Source organism: Peromyscus maniculatus, chromosome 7, assembly GCF_049852395.1.
Source record: "Peromyscus maniculatus bairdii isolate BWxNUB_F1_BW_parent chromosome 7, HU_Pman_BW_mat_3.1, whole genome shotgun sequence".
Taxonomy (NCBI): Eukaryota; Metazoa; Chordata; class Mammalia; order Rodentia; family Cricetidae; genus Peromyscus; species Peromyscus maniculatus.
In genome coordinates this window covers 87,911,724-87,936,053 of record NC_134858.1, presented here as the reverse complement: position 1 = coordinate 87,936,053, position 24,330 = coordinate 87,911,724, and the positions used below count along the sequence as shown (strand labels likewise).

The following is a 24,330-nucleotide window of genomic DNA, read 5'->3' as shown; positions in this document are numbered from 1 at the left end:
TTTAAAGAGAACTGCATTTCAGACCCTTTTGTTTTATCATCAGAGGAAAAAACTGGTTAAAAGATAAATGTTGTAGTTACACGGCAACGTCCTTTAATTTTCTGTGGTCATGCTGTGGTTCACAGCCCACCTTAGCCTAACTGTGCTAACCTAGCCTGGCTGGAAGAGGACTGGTTTTCATAGCACTGGTGTGCTGTTGTTGTCTTCTAGTCACCCGGTCACATCCCTCAGCGGAGCACGTTGTTGTAGTCTTGAGTGTCCACCCATCATGACTCTCCAGGCACCTAAAGTCAGTGTGGAGAAAGGGAGACGGAATTGACACTTTGCATGGAGTGTTTATCCTAGAAGGCGGTCCTGTCTGGAAGCCTTGTGTGTCTGGCTTAAAGTCTTAACTCTGATATTTACTGGTCATCATGTTCTGAGCAGGTCACTTACCCATGACTACAAGACTGCACACTGTGCCGTGAAAACCAAGTTTGTCTACTCTCCACATCCCAAGGATTGAAAGGGAAAGCACATTGCTGAGGGTAGAGATAATTCTACACCCACGGGCACGCATGCTCACACAGGCATACACACGCACACATCCCTGACAATGCGATTTTGAATGGGTGAGGATTGTGTTTCACTGCATTTAATAGGAAACTGGATTAACAAGAACATCATTTCTTTTTCCCTCTTATGAGCAATTCATAGCTGGAGCGCTGACTCCTCAGCCACGTCTAACTGTCCCATGCTTAGGACTAAGTTCCTGACTCATGCTCACTGTCGCTGGGGTGGCCCTCATATCACAGGAGGACGCTTTCACAGAGACCTTCCACTTCTCTTTAGCAGTGACTCTCACGTGGCTATTCCTCATGGTTATATCAAATGGCTACAAGGGAATATAGGGTGGCAAGTGGTTCAGCTGAGCGTATGGCCACCAAAACCACAGACTCTCAAGAAGCAGGGATGGACAGTTGGTCGTGAACAGGCACTGACCCATAATTGCCTGTGTTTCTGTATTTCATGTCTTTGGAGTAAGAGACTCTTCCTGTGTGGTGGTTCAGTTTTTCAGGCAGGTATTAAAAAGGGGGTAACCTTGTGCCTTTTTATGTGTTCTGTCTGTTATCCCTTCACAGCCTGATTTCTGAAGTGTGCCTCAGGCACCACCCCATTGTCTGCCGGAGTTGGTTGGATAAGGACCTAGCTTCAAATTATTACTTTGGGAAGATAAACAATCCATTGTCTACATGTAGAGATCTTCATAGTCATTAAGAATCAAGGGTCTGCCTTCAGGTTTTCATAGTATTTGAGAATGAATCCACATACTGAATACAGATTTAATGTAGCTGTCCAGTCCACTCATTTACTTCATTCTCCACAAGACCTTAGAAGAAAGAGTGGCTGGGACCCCGCTCTTGGTGAGGCTTCCTGAGACTCGGGCATGTGACCATGACGCTGCCTTCTCTCTTCCCAGGCGCATACGTTACTTCAGGGCCAGGTGACTCTTTCTTCTGGCTCGCGGTTTTAGTGGGCTGAGTGCCTGTGCGTGGTTAATATTTCTTAAGAAAATTGTGTTGTGAAAACACTTGAGGTGACGACATTTCTTTCTCTGCAGAAGTGCATCACCTCCTTTAACTGTCACACCTTCTGCAGTTCCGTGTGAACAGGACTCAGCAGCGTGGCCAGGGGTTCCTCTAGGCCAGTGGTTCTCAACCCTTCAATTCAGTCCCTCAACCATGAAGTTATTTTTCGTTGCTACTTCTTCATAACTCGTTTGGTTACTATTATACATTGTGATGTAAATACCTGATATGCGGGATCGTGACCCACAGAGAATCATTGCTCTAGGCCTCTAGGCTGCAAGGAGGCCTGTGGGTGGAGCACAGAGCTGGCACTCACCACAGTAGTCAAGTGCCATCTTCTAATGCCAGTCCTGGGCAGTGATCACGGTCATGAGTCTGTATCACCCTGCTTGTGAAATGCTATGAAATACTCTGCAGTTTTCACGTATGAGCCGTTGTATAGCAGTGTTGTCTCTGAGAGGCTTGTATTAACCATGATTCAGCACATCTCGGCATCCATCCCCTTCTGAGAAACAAGATGTTCTTTCTCAGAGCCAGGTTCTTTGGAAGTCAGGCTGTGGGAGAGAGAACGTGGGGGAGATGATCCGTGGAGTGAAAATGCAGCTGTGTGTGGAGGAGCCTTAAGAAGCCCGGGAGAGGGGGGTCCGAAAGGAAACTGGCCAGAACTGGCCAGCGTTTGGTCCCAAGGGGGCATCCTGAACCTGGCTGTAGGTTTGAGTAGTCTGTACAGGTGAAGGCAGGGGTTGCTGTGACTATAAATAGCAGCTGGGCCTGAGATTGCTGAAGATCAGGGATGGATGAATGGGAGAGAAGAAAGGAAAGCTGAGCCTGGCGTGCCCCACTAAGTCAGGGACTTACGGGGACACGGCAGGAAGGGGAGGTCAGGAGGAACCTCAAGTGTCAGGCCATTGAGAACTGTGGAGGCCTCTGCCGCCTCCTGCATCGTTTCCTCAGCCAACAGGAAGCCATCCTTGCCTCCCAGCAGCTTGCTGTCCTTAGCCCATCAGCCAGCAATGGTAGCCTTTTCACCTGAGCCATTCCGCTGCTGGGTGTCAGTTACTTGCTATTAGTGCATCGGTCAGAGCCCCAGGCCTCAGGCTGTATTCTTGGTGGGAACCACGGACAGATAGGCCAGCGCTGGTCCCGCCCTAGGGGCCCTCCAAACCCTGTGGCTTCTTGTCTCTCTGTGGGAACTACAGCTTCATGAAGATGTCCCTGCTCCTTCTGACCACTCCCTCCTTCGCAATCTGGGTTGAAACTCAGTTTGATGCCTTTTGGAGGCTGGGGTAGAAGATTGGCCTAGCAAGCACAAAGGCTTAATCCTCATTAAGCCTATCTGATCCTTCCTTACCTACTATAATACTACTAGTTCCTTGCCCCTTGACCCCCACATTGGAGTGAGGAGAATGGCCATCTTCACCATGAGAATTCTCTGGGACATGCATGCACTTTGCTGTCTGCAGAAGTTTCTGGCAAAATGAGAGCAGGAAGGGAGAGGACAGACTCAAGGGCAGGTAAGGTGAGTGTAGGCACTTTTGTGGGAGAGCTGTGACAGGAAACGTCATTACAGGGAAGCTGAGTCAGTGAAATCCAGGGGTTGCTGTAGAGGAGGGCCCCAGGAAGTGCGGTCTAAACTCTCTTCAAGGTTTCATCAGCATTGGAGATGCCTAAAAAAAGTGGAAGACACCTTCCAGGGCAGCTTTTCTCTTGCCACTGCGGCTCTGGCTCCAAGCAGCTCCCGACCCCCTGTTCTTCCGTAGGCTCCCCGTGTCCTAATGTTAGAGGCTGCCCCCTGCTGCCCTAGAGGCTCCTGAATGCTACTGTATGGCACATACTGAAGAGAAGCCAGCAGCTCCACTCTGGGTGAAGCGTTTTTGAAAACCAAACCAAATAAAAAACAGGCAACTGCTGTGGATATCACTCTATATAAATAAAACACTGATTGGCCAATGGCCAGACAGGAAGTATAGGTGGGACTAACAGAGGAAAATTGAGGAAACAGGAAAGGAAGAGGGACTGGCCAGCCGCTGCCATGACGAGCAAGATGTAAGGTACCAGTAAGCCACGAGCCACGTGGCAACTTATAGATTAATACAAATTGGTTAATTTAAGATAAAAGAACTAGATAGCTAGAAGCCTGAGCCATTAGGCTAAACAGTTTAAATAATATAAGCATCTGTGTGTTTATTTTTTAAGCGGGCTCTGGGACTGGCGGGACTTAGAGGTAGGACCTGGAGAGAAGCTCTCCAGCAACAAACTGAAACTTCAGTAACCATAAAAATATACTCAGAGCCAGAGAGATGGCTCATCAGTTAAGACCACTTGCTTGAGTTCTTTTCCCAACACCGACATGGTAGTCCACAACCATCCACAACTCCAGTTCCAAGGGATCTCACATTTTTTTCTGACCTCTGTGGGTACCAGGCATGTACATGGTAAACATATATATGTAGGCAAAGTACTCAAACGTGTAAAAATTAATAAGCAAAGAAGTAAATAAGCATACCCAGCCAGCAAGCTGCTGCTTTTTCAAGTAAAGTGATGACTTTTAAAGATGGTTTCTACACAAGATCCCAGTAGAAATCATTTCTGCAGCATGGTCTCCCTCAAGACCCTTTCTGCCCCCCCCCCTCCAGCTCCTCTGATGTCCTTCTTGGGTGGACAGTGGTTTGTTGCAAGCCCTGGGTTTTCATGGTGATGGGTACCTTACCACTTCCGGGAGTGTCAGCCCTTGCTCCTGAGGGGCCTCACGACCTCGCTGCCAGCCCACACAGGAAAGAGTACTGCACCTGCTCACAGGAGCAGTGTGTACGGCTGGTTGCTTGTTTCCTGGCTAGGCTTAGAACTGCCATGCTCTTACTCAAGTTGGGTCAGTGAGAGGCCAGCCTTCAGGAAGTGTGTAGGACAGCTCTGCCTTTCTCTGAAGTCACAGTAGAGCCTCCACCCCTGTGTGCCCGTGGACTAACACGAGTACTCAGAGGTGGTAAGTGCTTGCTGTATTTTGGCTCTCAAGTGCTGACCAATGTCTTCTTTGCTTCCTAGCCATGTGTGTCACTGCCAAAGCAGGTGACTCTTTCATCCCTGGTCCAGGTTTTGAGGGTCCTGACACAGTAGCTAGAGAGTGGGCTGAATTAGCGGTGTCCAAACTTTGTCCATTTGCTCATTAGATCCCCTTTCCAAATGAAAGCTTAAGGAGAACCCCAACATTTAAGTGAAGCGAGCAACCACTATGCTTATCCTCCTCTCCCTCCAGCAGTCCCCAGGCATCTCCTAGAACCCTAAAACCCAGAGCAAGGGTCTGACTACCAGGACTCCATGTGTTCTGTAGTGACTTGCCATGTTGACTTTCTTTTCTTTAGGGTAACAGCTCTTGGTGCTATTCCCTCAGTGCTTAGTGCGTAAGAAAACGATGGCCTATACATAAGCTGAGTGTTGTTCCCCCTGACAGCGGTCCCTGATGCCTGTCACACTCAAGGCCCTTCTACAGGACATTCTTGGAGCCTTTCCCACTGACATCGACAGTAGTCAAGTTAGTGAGCTGCCTACAAAGTGAAAGCCTTGAGAAGACATTCCCAACTAGGACATCCGTCTCCAAGGGCTGTTGCTGCCCAGGATTCTTGGGCCCTGCTGTCCTGACCAGCTTTTTGTGGAGGCCGGTCCTAAGCAGCCCTGGGGGACGCTGGTCCAATTAGAAACTAATTGTCGTCTTGGCTGCCAGTGGCTAACAGTTCCATTCTAATTGTGGTTTCACATTAATATCGTGAGCACTTTATTAAAAAGACATGTAGACCAAGTTGATTGTTAGGAAATAACATGAAGTTCCATTTACAAACATTCTTCATTCTCAGACATTGGCACTGGGAAGAACACAGAATGTTTGGATTGTTAGAATTGTTTCTTTAAACATGCTGCAAAATGAGTAACAGTATTATTATCTTTGTGTTTATTAGATGGCTTCATCAGTTACTATTTTTATTATTTTATGACATTTTCATTTCCTGCCCCTACCTGCTTTTCTAATTTTGAAACAATTAGCATGTTGCTTGAAGCAAATATTATTTAAGCTATAAATATTGTTATTGTCAAGTAAATCTTGGGCATCATTATTTCAAGCTGGAACATCTCCAGAGATTACTTTTTTTTAATTATTTTATTTTGTTTATATGTATGAGTGTGTGTGTGTGTGTGTGTGTGTGTGTGTGTGTGTGTGTGTGTCGTATTTGTAAGTGCTCCACCTGACCACAGTACCCTTGGAGGCCAGAGGAGGGCATCACATCTCCTGAAACTGGAGTTACAGACATTGTGAGCTGCCACATAGGTGCCAGGGAAACTGAACTTGGATCCTCTCCAAGAGCAGCCAGTGCTCTTAATCCTGAGCCAGCTCTCCAGTTCTCAAAGCTTACATTTTAAAGAACAGTTTTAAACTTGAACCATGTTTGGGTGTCGTTGCTCTTGCCTTGAGTTTGCTGAGCTGCTGCACTGTGACAAAGTTTATTTTTTCACTGTCACAGTTCACAGACACTAGAAAACGTGTTCCTACCTGTAATCTCCCCGTTTTCCTAAAGAAACAGAATCAATAGAGTAGACAACGCTGATACTTGGCTTTACTGTTTTCAATTACCAGTTTAATCCTGGAAATTGTTCCTTGTCAATACAGGTGAATGGACCCTGTCACCATTACTGATCTATAAGTGCTGTAAGCCTGTATTTAAAACCTCTTCCCTCCTTCAATAAACAGCATTCAGCATTTAAAAAAAAGGGGGGGAGGGGAGACTGGAGGGAAATTCTGGCCTTTTCTCTCTCCCTGGACCAACAGTTAATTTTGGTGACCTTGAAACACATCGTAACCTTACTACAAGAAGCATGGTTCTACTTTACATGAAGATAGCTCACGAGCACAAAAGCCACCCACAGACCATGTTTTTATATAGCATGCATCAAAATGTGCTACTACACATATGGCTGATATTCTTGTGAAGTGTAGCAAGTCAGTGTTTTATCTGGGATGACAGGTTTCCTACAAAAGTTTAGGGTAACTGACAATTGTTTACCTTTCTTTCAGATATAATTTCCCAGCACCCAAATCCTTCTGCAGAAAAAGCCAGAACTGTGCTCCTCGCTGTGGATGCTGCCCCTGGAGAGCTGGTGGGAGACCGAGCTGCTCGCCAGCCAGCCCCAGGGCATCCGAATTCCATTAACTTTTACTCTCTGAAGCAGTGGGGTAATGAGCTCAAGTGAGTCTTTGGGAAGTAGCATATGCTATTGAAGATGGATTCTCTTTGATAATGAGTTATAATGTGGGTTATATGTTTATCTGTGACATTATAAAGCCACTTTACATTTATGAAGGGTCTTTGTGCTCTGCAGCACACTTTCACATAGGTCATTTTTTTAAAGCTTTAAACAGTGTGCCTGCTCTGGTTCTGGTACCATGCCAAGAATCATCACACGGTTTCATCTGATTGCTTGACTCTGTGTGGTAGATCAGATGGCTGACATTTTACAGAGACGGAAACTCGCTGAAGGAGGCGGGCTCTGAGATGACAAGGCTCCCAGATGCAGGGCTGGGCTTCTTGCCCCTCCAGCTTCACCCTGTTCCCAAATCTCAGGGCCGGCCCCGAGTCTCTTCTGTGGGGTTCTGTGCTCTGGCTGTGCGTGGGCCAGTGAGAATGGAGGTGGGTTTTTGTTTGTTTGTTTTATTTGATTAGTTTTTAAGAAAGGCTTTGTTGAGGTATATATAATTCACCCATTTACAATATATAATATTTTGTGGTTTTTCATATATCTAGAGCTGTATAATTAATTTTAGAACATTTTGCTGGTGGTGGTTTGTTTGTTTGCTTGCTTGTTAAGCCAGGGTCTTGCTAAATGACCAAGGCTAGTCTTGAACTTGCAACTAACTGTCCTGCTGTCTCAGCTTCCCGGGTCTGAGACTACAGGCATGTGTGAGCCTGACTCAATTTTAGAACATTTTCATCAGCACCAAAAGAAAGCGTTTATGCAATCCTTTCCTACCCCCTTTGCGTTCTCCCCTCCCTCCCCGCCTTCAGTCGTAGGCAACCACTAATCTGCTTTCTGTCTGTGGGGATGTGTTTATGCTGAACACTTCATATAACTGGGATTGCACAAGATGAGCCCTTTGGTATGTGGCGTTCTTCACTTAGCGTAATGTTTTCAAGGTTTACCCAGGTAGTAAGTAGTATGTAAGTATCTCATCTTCTTCCATGACTAAATAATATCCCCTGGCGTACTAACTATCCTAGTTCCATTTCCTGTTGCTGTGATAAAGCACTGTGACAAAGGCGACTGTATTTATTCGGCTTACAATTCCAGGTTGTACTCCACAACTGTAGAAAAGTCAAGGCAGTCAGGACCTGAAACAGCTAGGCAAATCCAGACAGGAGCAGAGAGGAAGGAATGCACGCATGTTGTGCTCAGCTCACCTTCTCCTCTTACATATAGTCTGGGACCCAGACGACTCTTCCTGCATCACTTAATGTAATCAAGACAGTCCCCCACAGGCTTGCAAGCACTCTTACCTACTGAACCATCTCCCCAGCCCCAACTGTCATCCGTTTGATCCTAGCCATCCTACTAGTGTGAATCAGCTGATGTCTTATTGTGGAATTGGTTTGCATTTCCATGATAACTAACAACGTTGAGCATCTTTTCCCACGTGGCCATTCGTGCATCCTCTTTAGAGCAGCATTACATTGGATCTGTTCAGATCCTTTGCCTGTTTTAAATAGTATTGGCTTTTTATTATTGAGTTGTATGCATTATTTGAATGGAGGTGATTCATCAATGTTGGCAACAATACACTTGTTTAGACACAGAATCTCAAGAGACTTGGCTTAAGTTAGAAATGGGAGCTAGTAGGAAGGCTTGTACTCTGTGGAGCACCGGAAAACTGTGTGCTCTGCTATCGGACCCAAGTACCGTCAGCTATGCCCAGCAGTCCTGCTGGGTGTTCAGAGTGCCCCAGCAGCGACCACCCAAGGATACAGTTTCAGCAAGTGTTCTCCCCATACCTCTTTCTGTATATGCCTTGGTGCTTGGTTGCATATAATAAAGTCATTTTTGTGTGTGTTTTCTTTTCTTCAGACATAACTTTGTAGTGGAACTGAGTAGAATATGGCAGAGGTGTCCAGACCTCAGAGGACCAGCACTTAAAGAGATCACTATGAGGCCTTGTCTACTCTGCCTCTGCCTGGACAGTGGTCTCGCCCTCCTGGTCCTGCTCTGCTCTATTCCCTCCACGTTCTGCACTCTTGCCTCCGACCGCATGCTCACCCTGAATCAGAGTCATGGGTAGCAGCTGCACTGAACGTCTTCGTTTGACACTTGAGGGTTTTAGCATTGTGACTCTAGTCTGCCCCTTGGGTAACTCTCTTCCGAAATTCTCATTCTCTGAGCCTATGCATTCTGGCCATTTGCTTCCCTCCTCTCCATCTGAGAGCCTCTGCCTCACTATGTACCTGTCTGTCTGACAGGGACCCTGTTTCATCTCATGGAGCCCCACTTGCCTTGTGGGTGTCTGACTCATCTGAGATAGCCCCACTCACTATCTCCCAACCCCCAAGAGAAGGGGGTGGAGGAGGCAAGGGTGGGGCTGCCTCCCCAGGCCCTGCACCATATCATGCTTCTCAGTAAACAAAGCGTTCTTTGTTCCTAAAAATGTCAGGAAACCACAGCGACTCTTGCTTCATTTTTCAGGTTAAAAAGCTGAGGCTTAGAAAATTCAAGTGGCTTGTTCAAGGCTGCATTACAGGAATGCATGACAGTACTGAAAAGCACACCCAGGACCCTTTACTTCACATTCCTTTCACTCTTCACCATCACGTATCTGGGAGCTGGGCATGATGGTATATACCTACAATGGCCAGCCTGGGTTGCTTGGCAAGATAGAGTCTCAATAAAGTAACAAGAACGTCTGTGGAGGACTGTTAATTAGCCAAGTATTTATACTTGTGCAGCCCCATCTGCCCTCAGAGTTCAACAGTAGGATGAGGTGGAAACAGGCCTCTAGTACTGGGGACTTCCCATTTCCTTGAGGTTAGAGTGACTATTAAATATCTCTGCCTGGAAGAGAGAACACATGTCCCTTTTGTGTGTGACAACTCTCAAAGCAAGTTCAGCCAGCGTTACTGTCAGCAGGAGCAATTCGAGTTGCGCTGTTGTAGTGTCGTGTGGTGGGTGGAAGAGGCAGACTCCTTGAGAGAATGTTCAGCTGTGCCACTTCATAATCGGCTGTCTCAAGCAAGTTCCTTACCATTCTGTGCCTATGGTTCTCATTTGTAAGTAATCATGCATACCTCATGGGATGGACTGGATGGTGATAAGTTAATAGGAACAAACAACATGGAGCAAAGCCTGGGACTCCGTTTTAAGGAAAGTGAATGTTGACACGTTGGGTCTTGTGACGAAGCCCCCATTGTGGAGTTCTGCAGACTGCTTTCTGCAGAAGCAGAATGCTTACAGAAACAGGATGCTCAGACAGATCTCAAATGCTTATGTTTTTTCTTTTCTTTTGACTTGTGGGCATGCTTTAGGAGCTTAAAACAGAATGATCTCACTGAATAGAGAACCTTTTTCTATAGTTTCAGAGATTGGAACTTGCTAAGCAAGCTTGTGCCCTCTGAACTACAACCCCAACCTGGAGAGAACTTAATGACCTTAGAAATAGTAAAGCTATGTTTTCCTAAAAGGAATGGCTCAAAAGTTGTATTTTTGTAATGGATTCAAACTAGTACTAAAATTGATTGTGGTCAGGGTTCAAGGATGAGCATGTGCTTATGTGTGCACATGCATTTATTGTGTTCATCAGTTTAGTTGGAGCCCTCTATAAGGCTCACCTGGTGAACTGAGATTTTAAATTCCACACTGTTGTACAAGACTCAAGGGCCCTGTGCTCTGCTCCCGCAGCTGAGCTACAGATTTGCCAGACTCTAATAGCTGATGCTATTTTAGTGACTGACTGTTCAGTTGTCATGACAGAGCACCATGACCAAGACAACTCAGAAAAGAAAATGTTTGATTTGGGGCTCATAGCTACAGAGGGTTAGAAACCCCATCATAGTGGGGGCATGAGAGCGGGCGGGCAGGCAGGCATGGCACTAGAGCAGTAGCTGAGAACATGCATCCTTATCTCTAAGTAGGAAACAAGAGAGGTAACTGGGAATGACTTGAGCTTCTGGAACTTCAGAGCCCATCCCCAGTGACACACCTCTTCCCACAAGACCACACCTCCTAATCCTTCCCAAAGAGTTCCTCTATCTGGGAACCAAGTATTCAAATGTCTGAGGGACATTCTTCTTCAAACTGCCCCTGATGCTTATTATGTGATTGAATCACATAGTAATCCCTTAAAACATGATTTATTTTCTATTAAAAATAAGTTAGATGCTTAGGGAGGAAATTGATAAAGGTGGTCATGCCACTAAAATATTGTTGAGAGAATGTGGATGACATGGTTGGAAGGAATCAGAAAAAAAGAAGAAGAAGAAAAAAACTTGTTAAAAACCTGTAAGATTCTAGGCCTACATTGTAAGTGTATGTCTCTATTCCATTAAGAGCAGCAGCAGCAAAACAGAATTGGAAAAGCTGGGTGACATCTTAGAGGTGTGGTTTATCCAGGCAGGGCAGGCTGCATCCAGTAACCCTGGCAGCCACGTCCACTTACTCCCACATAGGCGCCTCTGTTGGAAGTGTAGTTACGTTTACTTGTTTTCCTGCTCTGATGACTTTCTTATTTAACCTAGCCACCATCCAGATCATACCGGTTGATGGAGCTAGACCCCATGTGAAATTCCAAGTGGTGTGTAAGAATAATCCCTGCCTCGTAGAGGCCGGTTGGTGGTTAGTGCTCAGCTAGTGGTGGCTGGAGGATGCAGTGTTACAGACATTGCTCTCACACTTTGGGGCCGTAAACATAGTGGGTCTTCCCTTCATGTCAGGGGGAGAGCGTCCCCACCCCCACCCCCACCCCCACCCTCCCAGATGCATGGGGAGGCTGAGCTTGCTGGGAAGGTGTGCTCACCTTTCTAGGTTGTCTCTGCTGAGTCTTTTACTGGTTCTGCTGCTGACTGTGTCCTGGGCTCTTTGTTTCTGCTTTCCTCAAGACCCCTCAAACCTGGTAGCAATGTCACTTACATATGTGACTCAGATTCCGGGAATCCACTGGTTTTGCCATCTAGGGCTTTGCCTGGTGACTCATCTCTTTCAGAGCCCCATTGCAAAGTGAAGGCCACCCCAGCCCAAACCAGTGCCCAAATATCTGGTGCATTTGGGGAGGTCTTTCGTGTCTGTGGCTATGTGGTACTTGCTAACATTTTCCTTGTTTTAAGGCATAGCTCAGTCTTTGCCAAGAGCTAGGAGGATTGTACAGTCATGTTGCTACCTTGTGGGCGTTTTCAGAACCAGGCCTTCTGGAGGGAAGCACAAGGATGGTGGTTGAAGAAGTTGACCAGGCTACGTGTATTCCTATGTCAATACTCTTTCCTAAGAGCTTCCTGGAGCATAAAATTGTTTGTACCTAGTACTTCTTGCCAACAGTCTTTACCATCTTGATTGGAACCATGCACTTCCAGGGTCCCGTTCATTAGCAGGACTACCGTAACTTTAGAGAAATCATGGTTGTGGCTTGCAGACTGGAAGACCATGGCTCGGATGACATCTGACTCAGTCTAGGAAACCAGACCCCAGAGAATGTCAGTCCATGCCTTATCCAAGGCCATCAAGCAGTCAACCCAAGTCTCCTATTTTAGTTAGAGTTGGGGGCTCCAGGAAGAGGAACAGTCAGTGTCTTCTGGACCTGCTGGATCCGCTTGTTACAGGAGCCAAGTTCTCAGTAGCCTGGGTCGGCTCATTCTGCTCTCTTAGCCTTTCAGAGCCTTCTCATTGCCTCAGATAACCCAGCATGACCTCCCCAACTCAAGATCTTTTCCTGAGATTTAGGTGTGGACAGTGTGGGCATTGGGCATTATTTATCCCTTCCGTCAGGGTGGCTTTCCCCTGGCTCCTACTTTGTCTATCCTCCTTTTTTTTTTTTTTTTTTTTTTTTTTTTTTTTTTTTTGGTTTTTCGAGACAGGGTTTCTCTGCGTAGTGCGCCTTTCCTGGAGCTCACTTGGTAGCCCAGGCTGGCCTCGAACTCACAGCGATCCGCCTGGCTCTGCCTCCCGAGTGCTGGGATTAAAGGCGTGCGCCACCACCGCCCGGCTTGTCTATCCTCCTTAGCACTTCTCGGCGTCTCCTTTTGGGACACCGGGCATTATGGTGGGGGTCAGTGGGTAGGCCCAGTGGTTTAGAAAGCACAGCCCGGGCCCTCGATCTTCTCTGAAATACTCAGAGCTTGGACCCTCTGGCCTAGGCGAGCCCAGAACGCCTGGCCTGCATGCTGCCACCCACCAGCTTCATTCAACCTGTCCTTTTTTCCTTGTGAAAGGCATGCGTGCTTATAAAGAAAGAGGCCTGCTCATGCTGAGGGGCTCAAAGCTGAAACTGAGGCCTTTCTAAATCCACATTCCAGAAGTAGCTACTAGAAATGGAATTGGGTATGTAAGCACTCTGGAATTCTCTCTGCCTGATAAAAGAGAACCTGCAGTATAAGTCTTGGTGCCTTAGCGTCCTCCTGACTTTCCCCCTAGACATGTTTTCTGTGTGACAACCAAGTCATGAGGCCCACTTGGACCAGAGCTGTGCCCTCACCTGCAGAGTGAGAGCTTGGCAGTGATGGGGTGTGGACAACAACTTCATGGTTCTTGGAATTGATATAGTCTGGAATGGCCTAACTCAGTAACTTTGTAGGGACTGTTGTTCTGTGGAGTTCAGGGGTCTGGATGCGCCCTTTGTGTGACCTGTTCCCTACTTGTGGGTATCTGCTCATCGAGTCAGAGGAAGAAATGCTGAGTCACCTTCAGTGAGCGTAGCTGGAGTTTTCTCCAGTCCTGCCTGGCCCACAGTCAGAACAAATCTCTCTCACCTGCCAGTCCCGCAGCCACTCAGACCCAACCGAGTAAACACACAGAGGCTTATATTGCTTACAAACTGTATGGCTGTGGCAGACTTCTTGTTATCTAGTTCTTCTATCTTAAATTAACCCATTTCTATTAATCTATACCTTGCCACGTGGCTCGTGGCTTACCGGTACTTTTACATCTCACTTCCTCTATGTCTGGCTGGCAACTCCTGACTCAGCCTTCTTCCTCCCAGCATTCTCCTGTCTCTTTGTCCCACCTAAACTTCCTGCCTGGTTACTGGCCAATCAGCACTTTATTTATTAACTGATCAGAGCAACACATTCAGAGCATCCAGAACATCCCACAGCAAGTGAGGGGGTATCTCCTCAGTGTTTTGTTTTTTTTTCTTCTGACAATGGTGTGAGGGAAGAGAGCTGAGTGCAGCCCCTTGGGGTAGCCTGCTTCCTGCTGCCTTCAGCCTTCTGTAAATCCAAACCTCCACCTTAGCCCACCTTTCACCACTGAAAAAAGTGTGGCTGTGCAGGCAACATGTGAACTTGTAGGCTCAGGAGAGATTTGATGGGACATTTCCAAACACTTCTCTCAACTCCAAAAGTCCACTTGCTCGTCGAGATTACAGTGAGAATTGAGTATATAATTACTGTGTTACTCGGATATCTTTATATTTATTTGTTTTGGAAAGTGTGACACAGTGCATTGCATAATAAAGACTTGGGTTCTGCCAAGAGCACACTCACCCGGAATTTGGTTCGATAGTACTTCAGCTGAAAGAGACTTTGCTTTGAAGCCAATCTCATTTCTCCGTCACCCAGGCCTTGGCAGTTGTCACAGCACTCCAAAGCTGTCCCTCAGCTGCAGGAGTTTGTGACAGCCGGGAAACAAACCCAGGGAGGTGGGGGAGCAGAGTACATGGAAGTCAGTTATTGAAACTGCCTTTCTTCCTGCCCAGGCTGAGTGTGGGTCTTCTCTGCTCTCGTTTCTCCTTTTGACTTCAAGAACAAGAGCGGCAGGCAGAGCTCAGCTACTCCTCGGCTCCCTGCTCACTGGCAGTGTTCTTCAAGAAAGAAACAAGAGCACATTTGCTGTGGCAAATGGCAAGGAGGTTTTTAACTCCTGAAACTTGTTGTAGGAGAACAGGATACAAGGAGTTCTGGGCCTGGAAACTGTCACCAAAATGTTGGGGCAGGATCCCAGGTGCTAGAATGTGCAGGGGTAGATAAGGCATTTGTGAGACTTCCTTTTCTTCCAGAGCAACTATTTTGCAATCGTTTTCTCTACAGTTCCGGGATGTTATGAAGCCAGTGTTGACCGTGACAAGAGTGTGGTCATTAGGTTCCCCTGGGTATTGACAGAGCCCCTCTGTGTACAGAGCCAGGCATCAGAAAAGATAAGGCTTGAAATACATGGAACACGCTTACTATGTTTATTTGCCTCTGGTCTCAGTCCTCAGTAAGCAACAGCTTAAAAACAGCTGCTAGTCTTAGAAAAATATAATCACCAGGTTTTAGGGACTCAATGTTAAAGTGTGTGTGTGTGTGTGTATAAAGTGATACGTTTGCATATTTTGCCAACAGTATGAGAACCTACGCGTGCTGTATAACTTCTTAGTGTTCTTCTAAAAGTTTAAAAATACTTTAGTGCAATTCAAACAAAAGGGGTAAACTGTGCTTTTAACAACACAGGTATTAAGGGACTCAGATGGCTCAAGAAGTGAAGTACTCACTGCTCACGCCTGAGGACCTGAATTTGGATCCTCAGTCCCCATGTAAAAGCCAAGCATTGGCTCCACAGCTGTAACCCCAGTCCTGGGGAGGAGCTCCGGAAAGCTTGCTGGCCAGCCAGTCTAGCTGAAACAGTGAGTTCCGGGCTCAGTGAGACCTTCCATGAAAAATAAAGTATGGAAGGGCTGGTGAGACCGGTGAGCAGGTAAAAGTATTCCCCAGAAAGCCTGGTTACCTGAGATCTGGAAAACTGTCCTCTGGCTTCCTCCACACGTGTTCCGTGGTGCACATGCCTCCTAGGAAAGAAACAAAATTTTTATTTTATGAGTATGAATATTTGGTGTGCATGTATGTCTGTGTACCACATGCATGCCTGGTGCCCATGGAGCCCCAGAAGAGGGCATTCTGAAACTGGAGTTATAGGTAGTTGTGAGCCACCATGTGGGTACTTGCTGGGAATCGAACCCAGGTCCTTTGGAAGAGCAACCAGTGTTCTTATCTACTGAGCTGTCTCTCTAGCCAAAGTCAGGAAGCACAAAACAAAAACAAAATTAAATAAAAGAAGTAGAACGCAATAGGGAAAGATACTTGATGCTGATATCTGCCCCCCCACACACATGCACAGGAAAACACAACTGCACATACACACAACCCACACCGGAACTAAACTATTGAGACATAGCTGCTTTCATGCTAGAGTGTCATCTGTCTAGTTCAAACTGGAGCTGGCATCGGCTTTCCCTCCCCACCTGCGGTCTGCCTCAGGAAACACCGGTGACGCACAGGTTCTTCTCCTGGTTGAGATCCATGTTGAGGTGTGGTTTGCCTGTAGACTCACTTATTTTAGGCGTACAGGCTGGTGAATGTTCAAATCAAAATTTTTTTCAAATCAGGGCACATGCCTATAATCCTGGCATGTGGGAGGCAGGGGCAAGCAAATTTCAGTAAGTTTGAAGCCATCCTGCTCTATATATCTAGTTCTGTGCCGGGCCGAGCTATGCGGTGAGACCCTGTCTCAGGTGGTGGGTGTGGGAGGGAGAGAGTTCGCTCAGGAGCCCTCCCCTAACCCGTGGCCTCGGACAGCCTCCAAGCCACTTGCTCTCACTAGCTGTGCTTTCGTGAGAATTTAAAATACGTGAACTCTTTCGGCCTCTAGCCGAATAGTCATCGTCTCCTTGACGTAACCCTTCAAGGTGACTGTTCCGTTTTGCATTCCCACCAACACGACAAGGTCAGTTCCAGCTGCCCCACATCCTCCTGAACACTAGGAATTGCCCTTGTCCTTCACTTCAGCTGTTGGGGTGTGATGCATTTTTAAACTAGTATATGATAACTAACTTTTTTTCAGATTATTTTATGTGTGTGGGTTTGCCTACATGTATATCTGTGCACCACATGCATGCCTAGTGCCCGTGGAGGCCAAAAGTGGTTGTATGCCCTGGAACTAAGAGTTATGGATGGTGGTGAGCTGCCATGTGTGTGATGGGAACCAAACCAGTGTCGTCTGCAAGCAAAACAAGCCCTAACCACTGAGCTACCTCTCCAACGCCGGTGTTTTCTTCTTAAGCCATTCATGGACAGATGCTTCTTGGCTTAGGAAGGGTTACGTGATAGAGTTATGTCCTAGCAAGCCTACCATAAATTGAAGAGGCTGAAAGGCAAACATGCATTTTATAGCTCTAACGAAGCAAACATTGTGGCTGAGCTGCATGTACTCCGTGGAGTACCAGCTGTTCATCCTTGAAATCACGGAGCTCACTGGAAGCCACTTCTGGCTCGAGAGTATCTTACTGCACATCATTAGCCCAGGAAAAATCAAGCTTCAAAGTATGGTTTGCAGGGAATGTGTATTGCTTTGGAACCATCATTAAGTTTTAAAATAATCTGAGGTCCAACTTTACAAGTTAGGAAACTGCTGTATTTTTCCTTTTTTAGTTTGCTTTGGTCTCTTGGTCATTTTTAAAAGCTGAGTTGTTTGTGCATCTTACTGAGCTTTAAGAGTTCTTAAATATTCTGGACATGAGCCTTCTGTCATATATTTTTCAAATACTTTTCAAAGGGGAAAAGTTTTAATAAACTTGGTTTTTCCCATTTTGTCTTATAGATTGTGCTTTCTGAGTGCTCTCTAGAAAATCTTTCCAACTTTGGGCTACAGAGATGGCTTAGTCAGGAAATAAACTTGACCTGAGTTTGGCCCCCCAGAACCCATGTAAAAACCTAGATGTTGCCTGTAATCCCAGCACTAGGGTGCTAGAGACAGGCAGATCTTTGGAGTTTGTTTGCTAGCCTAGCTAAATGGGTGAGCTTCAGGTTCAGAGAGAAACCTTGTCTCAAAAAATAAGCTGAAAAGTAATTGAGAAAGACAACTGAAGTTGACCTTTGGCCTACACAGGCATGTGTGTGTGTACATACACACATACTAAAAAATCAAGTGTGAAAAGTACTTTCTCCTTTTCTTCTAGAAATTTTGTGTTTTGGTGATTATATTTAAATCCTTTAGGGGGCTTGTTTTATTTTGGTTTGGGTTTGTCTTTTAGGGGGGTGTTTTTATTTTTGTTTTGAGACAGGATCTCACTGTATAGCCCAGGCTGACCTGGAAGTTATGGTCCTGCTGTCTCGGTCTCCCTGGTGCTGGGATTACAGGAGTGTGTCACAACAACCTGTCTCTATAGTATATTTTTAATTAATTTGTATGTGTGGTATGAGGTAAGGTTCAAGTTGATTTTTTCCTATATATAACCAGTTTTTATAACCACATTCCCCCCCCCCCCCCCCCCCCCCCGGAATCGTTTTACATCCTTATTGAACATCAGCTCACGATAAGTATAAGGAGTGGCTAACATGAATAATGCAGTGTGTGTTTTAGTATCTCCCTGTATTCGTGTGCAGGAATTTCATTTAGGAAATACTGGCGTCTTTAGAAAGGCATTTTTCATAAAAATATGTATTTGTTGGTGACAGTATAAAATCCAATGTGAAGCTCCACCACTTCAGAATAGCTGATCTAACTGTGCAGAAATTCATTGAGATGGACAGACTTTGGATCTGGTTAATTTGGGTGTGTGACTTTTTTTAAATAAAGATTTGTTTTGTTTTTTAAAGAAAAAGAAAGGTTCTTCTTCAGTTTAACTTTGCTCACCATGTTGGGTTGCTCCCCGTGATACTAAGTATCAGTGTGTACTCACTAGCGATGGATATGTTCTTGTTTTCCATAGTCTCAACAATTGGTATTATCAAGTCTTCATTTTTATCAATCCTATATGCAGTTACGTTTAGTTTTGCCTTTTCTTCTTTTTAATCAGAAATTCAATGTCATCCTTCCGTCCCGGGAGAGGGCACAGTGAGAGTCGCCGGACTGTGTTTTACACCAATGAAGAGTGGGAACTTTTAGACCCGCCTCCTAAGGACCTAGAGGAGTCGCTGATACAGGAGGAAAGGAAGAAGCAGATGCCTGAGGGAAACAAAGGTACAGAATGCACCTGTGCTGCTCTGTCACTCTGTGCTGCCCTTTGTTACCTCCAGGGTCATAACAGACACTTGACAGCACAGTTCCAGGAGGCGTGGAATGCAGTAGAGTCTTGTGTCATGGCCGCGGGGGCGGGGTGGGGGGGGCACTAATTCATAAAGGTTTGTGAAGTGCTACAAGGAATAAATGTCCATCTATCCCATCTCTTCTTCAGGAGATAGAATACCTGTCATGCCCATGTGGATCGCAGGCATGTCATAGGCCTCTAGTTCTAGGGCCTGAGAGGCTGAAGCAGGGGGATTGCACAATTGAGGGCAGCCTGGGCTGTGTAGCAAGACTCTGTCTCAGAAACACACACACACACACACACACACACACACACACACACACACACACATCACCTTTATTTACAGAAATTTTAGATGTGCTTAAAAGGAACAAAACCTAGTCTCATAGATTCTGGAGAAGTAGTTAAATTAGTCATATTCCCATTACTGTAACTAATAGCTGAGTAAACTAACTCATGTAGAGAAAAGATTTATTTTGGTTCACAGTTGTAGAGATTTTAGTCTGTGGCCAATTGAACCCATTGCTTTGGGCCTGTGGAGGTGCATCATTATGGGACTATATGGCCAGGAACCAAAACAGAGAAAAAGGACTGGAGTACCACTGTCTGGAAGACTTCACATTAAGCCCCTAGTTTTCATCACCGTCTAGTATCAACAAGCTGGTGACTTAAGGTATTAACACATGAACCTTTGGGAGACACGCTAGACCCGAAAAAGTCCCCAGGTCAGAAACATGCACCTCTGTGAGTTGTCATGAGACAGGCACACCAGGTATCCAATGCCACTTAGGTGCCGGATGCTGCTGCCCCTTCCAGTCTCTGCCCGACTGCAGGGGACCACTGTGTGCTTCTAACAGCAGAGATGCCTTTGTGGCTCATAGCTTTAAATAATCAAAAGTTCATAGTACTTTTGTGTCTCCTGTTTGTATTTTTTTAGTATACATTTGAAGCCATTCATAGTAACATTTATTTGGACCATTTAATATGCAAAGTCACACTTTAAAAATGTATTTTTTACTTTTTAAAAGCATTCATTGTGTTTTGGTTTTGAGCCAAAAACAAATGAGTAGAAATAAGAAGCCCAGGGTCGCCCTGTGCATCTCAGCTTAACTTAAAGGGCTCATGTTGTAGTCTTCTGTAAAGAGTGGTCCAGTGAGGACTCTCTGCTGGTTTTAGACCTATTGGGTATTCTCTGCAATGAGGTGGGGCAAAGTGACATGGTCTGTCCTGCTTTCTTCAAGGGTTGATGAGTCCGAACCCCCTGAGGGTGATCTCTAAGGACACCAGGAGAAGCTTTAACTTGCTCAAAAACTTTTTTGCTTTAATGTAGGCGTCACTAGTTCGGGATTCCCCTTCGAGTTTGGACGGAACCCTTACAAAGGAAAGCGCCCCTTGAAAGACATAATTGGGTCATACAAAAATCGCCAGAGCAGTGGTGATCCCTCGATCGAGGGAACATCATCGGGTGGCGGAAGCCTCACGAAACCAGTCTCCGAGATGCAGCTGCAGATTGAAAGCCAACAGGAAGAGCTGGAGCAGCTCAAGAAGGACCTGTCCAGTCAGAAGGTAGCTTTCTCCTGACTTCTGTGTGTCCCTTCAGCAGCCAAAGACCAGGGAGCCCTTCCCTGATGCTTGTGCAGCCGGGGCCTCCATCCCATGCCCTGAGCTATGCCCATGATTAATTCAAAGGCCCTAGACTACGTGGAGGGAAGGAAGGTTGCAGGGTGCTGCTATCTGCGCCCACACCCAGTTCCTCAGCCTAGAGTTCTCTGAAGTTTCCACATCCTGTTAGACAGAACTATTTTTCTAAGCTGGTCAGACATTCTTCTTCCTAAGTGCTGGACAGTTCAGTGAATCTTAGAGCCTGGATTTTTCTTCTCCCCCTCCTCCCCCCAGCCTGTTTTGTTTTATTTTTAATTTTGTGTGTGAGTATGTGAGTGCAGGCACCCACGGAGATCAGAAAAGGGTGTCGAATCCAGTGAGCCTCCCAGCATAGATTCTGGGAACCAAGCTCAGATCCTCTGCAAGAGCAGTATGTGCTCGTAACTGCTGATTCATTCTCTGTCAACCCCTGCTGCACAGAGAGACAGACACACACACACACACACACACACACACACACACACACACACACACGTCTATTCATTTATTTATTTACTTACTTACTTTTGAGACATCATCTCACTGTGCATCCTAGGCTGGCCTGGAACAATTGATCCTCCTCCAGCACTGGAATTACAGGCATGTGCCACCACACGGTACTTCACAGATCCCTTAGTACTGATAAACATGTGCCAGGAACCATTGCTAATTACAGCATGCACATCCATTATTTCCAGTTTCCTATTATTGTTCTCTTCAGGCTGTATTTGTGGAGTAAATTTTTTTCCTCTCTATTTTTGAGGTCTTTCAAGAGGAAGTTCAGTATTAAAATGTTTCCAGTGAAGTTTGTTTCTGTATTTCCTCAAATTCCAGTCATTACTTACATAACGACACTGTTATGATTTCTGTTTTTCTCCCCCACACCCGGGCTCTCCTACCCTTCACCTCATCATCTTCTTGGCTCCTAGGAGCTCATTCGACTGCTCCAGCAGACAGTCCGGTCGTCCCAATATGACAAGTATTTCACAAGCCACCAAATCAGCCAGGGGGTCCCGAGGGACACACTGGAGCTTCTCCACCAAAAAGACGAGCAGATCCTGGGCCTCAGCGGCCAACTGGAGAGGTTCGGCCTGGAGAAGGAGAGTCTCCAGCAGGAAGTGAGGACGCTGAAGAGCAAGGTGGGCGAGCTGAACGAGCGGCTGGGGATGCTGATGGAGACCATCCAGGCCAAGGACGAGGTCATCATCAAGCTCAGCGAGTGTGAGGGCAGCGTGTCTTCGCCCACCATGGGGCCCACCTCTCCTTTGGCCAGCCCAACCAGCAGAGACCAGCTGGAGCTGGACAGGCTAAAAGTAAGGGCAGGGTGTGGGCTGGCTTTTTGCACAGAGATCCCAAACTCCGTTAGCTCCCTCAGTTGTGATCCCTAGAGGTACTGTCGTCAGTGAGCTACAGAGCTGGGGCGGGGCGCGGAACCTGGCTTTACACTCAAATTCTAGGCATTTTAAGGAACTTCCTTGGAAGCACTTCCAGCACTGTTAGCATTGCCGCTGTTGCCTGGGACACTTCCAGCTCTTCTTGTCCCTTGCTTAGGAGGAGCTGAGACACCCCTCCCCGCTGATGGATCCCACTCTCAGGACTTCATTATGCCATGGAACATATGGCGGTTGTCAGTTTCCCCTTCTGTGTACATGAATGCAAACATGGACTGAAGTTGCACAGCCTCCCACAGGCCTGGGTAGGAATATTGTCACAGTCGTCAGAGGAGGGCCAGCTGGGAAAGTGGACCCAGCTCCAGGCAGTTCAGAAAAGAAGCCTGCTTGGTCAGGGTCAGGGCCTAACATCAGAAGTCCTGTCCTTGGAAGGACGGAGCTGTCTTCCCAGTGTCCTCCTCTTCAATGGCCCAGGGATGAGAAGCTGGTTCCTGAACTCAAGGGAACTGAGGTGATAAGCAGCAGATGAGGGAGGGGGAGCATTCCCCCTTTGGGAAGCAGGGGCAGCCTGCCTTTTAGGCCTGTAGAGAATCCTGCTAGTCCAGAGTAGAGAGCTGAACCGTTTGGGCGGCTATGAGTAAGGTCGTAGAGAAGACCAGCATATCTTTGCTGTCAGCAGCTCCTGAGACTCTACTGGAGAAGATTTAGGTAGACAAATGTTATTAAGTGCCTACCTAATGGGGCATTAGGTAGAGCCCAAACAACTCCAGCAGACCACAAATAGGTCTTTAACTGCTAGCCCCAGTGTTTCCACGTGGCCGTTGTCTTCTTGCAAATAATTTGGTTCCAGGTGTTTGGCCTAGGTGTGTTACTGTTGAGGTCATTACAGAGTGTGAGCAGCATGGCTTCCAGCATCTTTCATTTGCCGGCCGGGAGCTGAGTGTGTGCCGGGCAGGCTGGGGACTTCGGAGTTAGGAACACTGAGACAATGGCAGCACTGTTGGAATGTGTAGGTGGTCTGTCTTAGTGACAACACCCTTTGGATATACAGGCCAACGTGGTTTATTTTTTTTGGTGTGTGTGGTGTGTGCATGGGTGCACGTGTATCTGCAGGTGGACATGCACAGGTGTGCCCGTGCACGTGGAGGCTAGATAGTGATATTCTCCCTCCATACCTCTCCACCTTATTTTCTGAGACAAAGCCCCAGGGATCCCCCTGTCTCCGCACTCGCTGCACTCGGTGCACTTGTGCACCATGACACCAGGCTCTTCCATGGTGTCCAAACCCAAATGCAGGTCCTCATTCCTGTGCGGCAGACTCTCCTGGCTAAGCCCTCTCCACAGCTCCCTGTAGGACTGATTAATGAGGAACCAGAGCACCTTGTTATATTTATATCTACGATAGAACAGGCCTTATTTTATTTATTTATATTTTTGAGACAAGGTTGCATACTGTAGCTCAGGCTGACTCGGAACTCATTGTAGCCCAGGTTTGCCTCAAACTCAAGGTCATCCCTTCCGTGTCCAGGGTGCTGGAATTACCAGGTGTGAGCTCCCATGCTTGGCTGCTTTTTATTTGTTTCTGTTTCATTTTTCTTTTTACAAGTGGTCTTGGTGTTGCCTGTAGAAGTCAGTTTTGTTTATATGCTCAGCCTTAAATGTTCTGTCCTTCCTATGCATCCCTACAGTAGTAATTTTTTAGTGTTTGTAACATGGGTTTTCCAGATGGTCTTTTTGTTCTTGGCAGGAGCAAAGTGTATGGTACGCATTTCCCCAGGGAGCTAAACCAGGGTGTGAGAATAGGCCGTGTAGCTGCTATGACCACCGAACCTTTGAAGACGGCCAACTCACCTCATCCAAAGCGGGCCGTGTCCTCCTGTGTCCTTGTGTGGCTGGGGTGATTTTGAACGAGTCATGAGGATCCTTTTCCTCAGTATTTCTCAACATTTTCAAGCTGTGGCTCCAAAATCTACACAGGGAATGAAGCCTAGTGGGGAAACGTCCTAAGTGGCTGGTGGTTGTCGGCGTCCTAGGGGGCAGGGCAGCCTGCCTAGGTCAGAACCTCACGTTGCTGGCATTGCTCCACCTGAGCCTGTTACTGCAGTGAGATCCAGTCCTCCCCAAAGAGTGTAGGCGGCTTGCCCCGAGCTCAGCCATCCTTACACAGTGAGCTCTGACTGGCAGTGACCTCATCTGTGAAGCAGTGCTGCTGCCCCTGGGTGTTACGAGGGTTGAGGGAAGTGGTCCACATCTGGACCTGGCACCCTGTGGAGTGTTTATTGCCAGATGTTATTATCAAGAAAGTATACTGATGGTAAATGGTCAGAATTTACTTAGACTGGAGCACAAATTTTACACTAAACACAAACTACACCGCCAGTGGGGACCGAGTACCTGTCACTTAGCCTTTCTCCTCACAGTTCAGTATCTTTAGTTTCTCTCCAGCCAACCTTCTTTTAACTGACCTGCCTTTTAATGATGTGTGTGTTCATTGTTT

At 46.7% G+C, this 24,330-nt stretch overlaps 1 protein-coding gene across 2 annotated transcripts in view; it reads left to right on the top strand.

Moving 5' to 3' along the window:
* Positions 1 to 24,330, top strand: part of Tbc1d2b (TBC1 domain family member 2B) — a 71,541-nt gene that overhangs the window by 24,105 nt on the left and 23,106 nt on the right. For both annotated transcript variants that reach the window (XM_006985036.4, XM_042281420.2), the window contains exons 3-6: positions 6,631 to 6,802; positions 18,571 to 18,734; positions 20,132 to 20,367; positions 21,372 to 21,755. In XM_006985036.4, coding sequence (XP_006985098.2) covers positions 6,631 to 6,802; positions 18,571 to 18,734; positions 20,132 to 20,367; positions 21,372 to 21,755 — 956 coding nt within the window. The remainder of the gene's footprint in view (positions 1 to 6,630; positions 6,803 to 18,570; positions 18,735 to 20,131; positions 20,368 to 21,371; positions 21,756 to 24,330) is intronic.